Source organism: Nannobrachium achirus (assembly GCF_963921795.1).
Source record: "Nannobrachium achirus genome assembly, chromosome: 24".
NCBI classification, from domain to species: domain Eukaryota; kingdom Metazoa; phylum Chordata; class Actinopteri; order Myctophiformes; family Myctophidae; genus Nannobrachium; species Nannobrachium achirus.
In genome coordinates, this window is record NC_137831.1 from 26843711 (window position 1) to 26849710 (window position 6000).

Sequence of the window (6000 nt, forward strand, 5' to 3'; positions counted from 1 at the left end):
CAATAGTGACCTGGCCAGGAAAGTATAGTTTAGTCTCTTGAAATGTTTTAGTTTTAATTTAGTTTCAGTTGACCGATCGTCTTGAGATTAGACTAAATCTACAGTTGATTTAGTGGACTACGGTAAAATGTATTTTTGTCAGGCCGTGATGCCATCGTAATATCTGATTTATACTTAACTGCGTGGCGAAAATAGCAGCTCTACAAGCTCACAGCGGTCGACACCCGACACCCGCGCACAACGCACAGTGCAAGTAAGCTTTAACGCCTCGCCCGCCGCTCCGATATGCCCCCGTTTTATTTTCCACCACAGCCGGTGTGTGTTCCCCTTAACACCGATACCTACTTGTAGGCCACGTGGTGCTTGTTGGAGCTCAGGTAGTCCTTCAGCGCCTTCTGGAGGCGCGCGCTGAGCATGTCGGCCGACGCGTCGCCCCTCCACAGCTTCTGCACCACCGCCTTGCTCCGCGACACCATGTAGTCGCCCTCCTCCTCGCCCTCGTCCTCCGTGGCCGCTGTGTTCTCCCCCCGCTGGGCCGCTCTGCCTCTCCATCTCCTGCAGTGGCGTAAAGCAGGGGTCTTCAACGTTTTCAGGCCAAGGACCCCTTAGTTGAGAGAGAGATGAAGCATGCAGGGACCCCCTACAACCTTTTCATAGATTCCATATCGGTTCATTGTTTGACAGCACGATCATCTGTGTATTTTGGATTGATGTAAATTGGTGTTTCAGATATTTAACCACTTGAACCGTCAATACTTAACTCATTTAGTGCCCCTGAAATGAACGGATAATAAAGTCCACGACGCCACCTTCAGGCTGGCATCACCGCCGTTATCTTATTTTGAAGGCCAGAAGTCCACAGCGCAATCACTTCCGGTCTGACGTCATCGGGTCGTGCGCCGGAACCGATCCTTGTCCACGTGGAGTTGTGTAATGGCCGACCGGGAGCTTTTATAACTGTGTAACATAAGCGAGCATCTGCCTCCATCCTAGCTTCTAAAGTGTAGTTTTGAGATAATGGACATTAAAGATGAGATCCCCCGTCCACCTCAATGTTATGGATGGGACCATTTTGTGCTCGTGGAGCCGTGATGATGCGAAATCAGCGACGGATTTCGTCTCCGGACCTCCGCCCATTCTTCTCGGTAATGTACTCGCCGTTGCAGTAATATATTACTTTTCCCGAGATATCTCGTGAATGGCACTACAGATACTCGAGTACATTTCACGAGATATCTCGGGAATGGCACTAGATGAGTTAATACACTTGACCTTTCACTCTGTACTTAGTCTGCTCTTTTTTCCACCTCTACACCAAAACTCTTTGCCGAAAATAGACGATCTACAAGCTCACAGCGCCTCGCAGGCGTTTTTTTAGGCGTTCTAGATTTTTCCCTTAAAGAACCTGCTCTATTGACATGTTTCACACAGATTTAATGTCTTCGCTAAATAGTTACTATATTGATTTTAAATCATTGACTCGAATTGTGTCGTATCGCCATGAATGAACAAACTAATATCGTCCATGTATCATATCGTTAACCATGTATCGTGATGCGCATCGAATCGTTGTTCAAATGTAGGCCTATCCTTACACCCCTACTTTTTACACCACTGACCTCCTGGCCCTCTTCATCCGGATCCGGAGTTTCCTCCTCCGCCTTCTCTCCTCCCAGTCGTCGTCCACCTCCGGGCTCCAGGGGTCCCCCTTGACCCACGGCCCCCCGGGGGGCTGCTTCTTCTTCGCCCCCTCGGCACGGAGGCCCCCCGCAGCCCAGTCCGACCGCCCCTCCTGGGGGTCCCCGTTTAGGAGGGCCTCTCCTCTGGGAACCTTCAGCAGAGGTGGAGGAGAGAAGTATGTACTCAGTAAAGTAGGCCTGTGTTCGGAAAAAACTGTAAGAGAAGATTTGTGTTTAAAAAAAAAAAGAAAATCTGAATTATTCAAAAAGTTTCAATACTTTCAAAATAGCCGATGTACAATGCTTGTAGATGCCATTTTTGAATTTTTGCGGGTGGTTTAAATTATTGTGATGCTATAGGCCAGTGATACTGACCCATCTTAATCCTAACCCAGCTCCTCGAAGTCACACATCCAACAAGCTTTAAACTGAGCAGATTGGACCTTCCGTTCCAGAGATAATGGCCAAAACATCTTGAATGCGGCCATTTGAGATTTTCGCAGATTTTTTATTTTTAACCAGCGGCTCTGCCCGACTAATTAACACATTGTAGGCCTAATGCAAATCAATTTCAAATGAAAGAGAGATGTACTGTAGCTCTACTTAACAACTGCATCAGCGGCCATTTGGAAGCTAAACAGTCTGGGCAATCTATTTTAAGTTTATTTTCTGTAAAAAGACATTTGTGTTGAATGTGGGCCAAGTCATAAATAACATTGTGAAGCAATTGAAAGAGAGATGTGCTCAGCAGTGATGTTACTAGGTTTTCAATGTAATGGGTCCCGGGACCCACAGATGGTCATTCAAATGGGTTCCAGAAAAGTTTTATGAGTCCTCAATACAATGTTTTCAAGAACTGTGAGCTTGTAGATCGGCTATTTTCAAAATGTTTGCCTATTTCTTATATTTATTTTACAATTTGGCTAATGTTTGAACTTAGAACTACTAAAAATACTAAAACATGTGCCCCTAATGAATTCGGGCGCGCAAAATGGCGTCGGACGTTGGTGGAATCAAAACATTGACGTATCTATCGCCTGTTTAAGACTTTCTACGTTAACGTAGGGTAAAGTAGGATGCTTTCACCCATGAACAATGGTGGTGTCTGTGGAATTTTAAAATGTTTTTCTTTTACCGCGACCCGGTAAATTATTTTAACATGGACTCCAATGGAGGCGCATCCCCGGGACCCCAGGACCATGACATGAATGAGTCCCTGGGCGACTTGAATGAGTTTTTGATGCGGGATGCGCACGTAATGACATCACTGGCTCAGCTATCTTTAATGTTACAGTATCTCACTTGATAGCAGGCAGACAGATAGACAACAACCCATACAAATAGCAGACAAAAGTACATTAGTTTGTTTTAGTGTTCGTGTGGAATATGCTAATTGTACAGAATTATTAAAAAGAGAAAATGTAGCAAATTACTTTGATTACAAATTGTGTCATTGACAGAATATAAATGGAATTCCAATCGATACAATAATGCACATTGCACTTCTCTTGCGTTATGTGGAAATAAAGCAAATAAAAGAGAGAAGTTATCAAGTAATGTCATTTCATCAACTGGCCCGTGGGCCCCTTGATATTTTTGTAACGTGGCCCACAAGTTCAGAAGTTTGAGTATCCCGGCCATTATCAGATTTTGCTCTCCAGTTCTGTCCCCAATTCAAAATGGATTATTTTAGGGGGTCGCCAGTTAAAAAAAATTATACATTTGGGGGGTCCCCAGTTGAAATACAATTCATTTGGGGGATCCCCAGTTAAAATAGGATTATTTTGGGGTGTCCCCAGTTAAAATAGGATTAATTTGGGAGGTCACGGCCTAAAAAGGTTGAGTACGCGAGTAAAATGCATTGAGTTACAGTCCATCACTGACCTTGGGGGCGCGGGGCCCTCCTCCCCAGTCGGGGTCTCGGCCCCCTGGGGCCGAGGAGGACCCGGGGGTCCCAGGCCTCACCCCCCCTCCCCCTCCCCCCTGTATGGACGCCAGGCGTCGGATCTCGGTGCGGCTGAGCGAGGGTCCCGCCGCCGCCCCCGAGGAGCGCGCCCTGGGCGCCACGGCGCTCCGCAGGTCCAGGAAGTGCGAGAGCACCGACAGGAAGAGGAGGAGCCAGGCCAGCATGGCCGCCAGGACCAGCTTCCTCCAGCGCTTCATGGCGTTTGGGGGACGGGTGGGTGGGGGCGTGGTCACCGGGAGGCTGCCTGGCGACAGGGGAGAGAGAACAGGAGATGGTTATCGTGTGTTTACATAAGCCAGGGGTCTTCAACGTTTTCAGGCCAAGGACCCCTTAGTTGAGAGAGAGATGAAGCAGGGGCCCCCACAACCTTTTCACCTTTAGTTTCCATATAGTTTCATTGATTGACAGCGCAATCATCAGTGTATTTTGGAATTTGGATTCATGTCAATTTGTGTTTTCAGATGTTTAAACTCTTGAACTGTCAATACTTAATGAACTTGACCTTTCACTCTGTACTTAGTCTGCTCTTTTTCCCCTCTACACCAAACCTCTTTGCAGAAAATAGCCGATCTACTAGCTCACAACTGTAGATCTGCTATTTTTGGCTAATGTTCTCAGAATTTGGGCGCTAGGGTTCAAGTGGTTAATATGAAAAAGGAAAAAGAAAAAAGTTTCTATCACACAAAGATTTGGAGGACCCCCTGTAGTAACTCTGAGGACCCCCTAGGGGTCCCGGACCCCCTGTTGAAGACCTCTGACATAAGCATTTCCTACACATTTTGTTATGGGTCGCGAGTTAATATCCATTATTTGTTATTGTTGCATTTTTTTCTTCTTTTTTTAATGAATGTAACAGAACGGCTGCAGTGAGTCAGTGGACCTCGGCACATGAAAGGCAAAAGGCACACACAAGGAGCTTTAATAATCATAAAATGGTCGGGTCTCTCAGAATCTCGGATACAATCGGATTTCGGGACAAAACAGGGAGGAATCGGACAAAATTGGTAGGGGGCAACTCGGCTTTGGTTTGTCATTTGATTGTGGTTTTATTCCCGGCACAGGTCGGAATTGGAAACAAAATTTACAGGGACCATTTTGGGACGATTTTGGGACGATTTTTGGGACTTGTGACCAGGCCTAGAATTTCGTCAGTTTAGGGGCAAGGCCACTTGGCCTTTGGTGTTGTCAAATTTTTGAGGGCACAAAGGCCAAGTGCCAGGGCAGGAAGGCCATCATTAAAACAATGATTTTAAGTCCACGCCAGTCATAATTAATTTAGCTTAAACGTTAAGGTTTAATGTAATACCTTTCAATTAAATAAATATCAAGAACCTGTTTATTTCTGTTTTGCCATGTGCAGTGGTGTAAAGTAACTAAGTACATTTACTTAAGTATTGTACTTAATTGTTAGGGTTAGGGTTAGGGTTAGTTAATTGTTTATTGTAATTTTGAGTATTTCTAACACTTACTTCTAGTCCACTACATCTCGGATTTATTCAACAGGCTGCGTTAGATAAAACTCCCGTTTAGCCCGGTGATGTTTTTTGTGTTGTAACTTGTATAAACACTGTGTTGCGGGACTCCGGCGGCTCCACTATGCGGCGGCTGCTATGCTCCCAGTGTCGCCAGATGGGAAATGTTGAATTATCGTACCGGAGCCTCAGAATTATCGTATTTGACATGAAACTATCGTACACAGCCAAAAAAAGAGAAATCACTTGCGTAAAACGTAATTTCACCAAAAAATGGGTCTTTAGTGTAAGAAACGACCTGGTTTGAGACTCCTGCGTGACAAAAAGGCATCAAATAGGCTGTGTGGAGGTAGGCAACTTCCTGGAGCTTACACAAATAAAAGCCTGAAACTGGTCTGGAAAGATGCAACCGGTGTTTTTAATGCCTCCAAGTACAGATCTAGGGTCAGATTGACCGATTTCCTGGCTTATTTTGAGAAGCCAAACCAGATCCCAGATCAGCAGCCAGGGAAAATAGCGAATTCACGCTCTTTTTGGTGATATGCCGAAATTATCGTACATCTGGGCATTTTTGGAATTATTGATCGTACATCGTACAGAGGATCAAATTATCGTACAAATACGATAATTATCGTACGTCTGGCAACACTGTATGCTCCTACTCAGCTCAGTGGCCTTGTGGTTAGAGTGTCCGCCCTGAGACTGGGAGGTCGGGGGTTCAATTCCCCGGCCGGGTCATACCAAAGACTATAAAAATGGGACCCAATGCCTCCCTGCTTGGCACTCAGCATCAAGGGTTGGATTGGGGGGTTGATCACCACCAAGGGGGGTCCAGGGACCACAGATGAAAATTAGCCTACGGCTGGCTAACTCTGGCTCATTT

At 45.7% G+C, this 6000-nt stretch overlaps 1 protein-coding gene across 1 annotated transcript in view; it reads right to left on the reverse strand.

Annotated features, from left to right (window-relative positions):
• LOC308280187 (beta-galactoside alpha-2,6-sialyltransferase 2-like) overlaps positions 1 to 3842 on the reverse strand; it is a gene marked incomplete at both ends in the record, with an annotated part of 47116 nt that extends 43274 nt beyond the window's left edge. The window contains 3 exons of the mRNA XM_080720450.1: positions 346 to 555; positions 1620 to 1831; positions 3564 to 3842. Of these exons, the coding sequence (XP_080576576.1) occupies positions 346 to 555; positions 1620 to 1831; positions 3564 to 3842 (701 nt within the window). The remainder of the gene's footprint in view (positions 1 to 345; positions 556 to 1619; positions 1832 to 3563) is intronic.
• Between the last annotated feature and the right edge of the window lie 2158 nt (positions 3843 to 6000).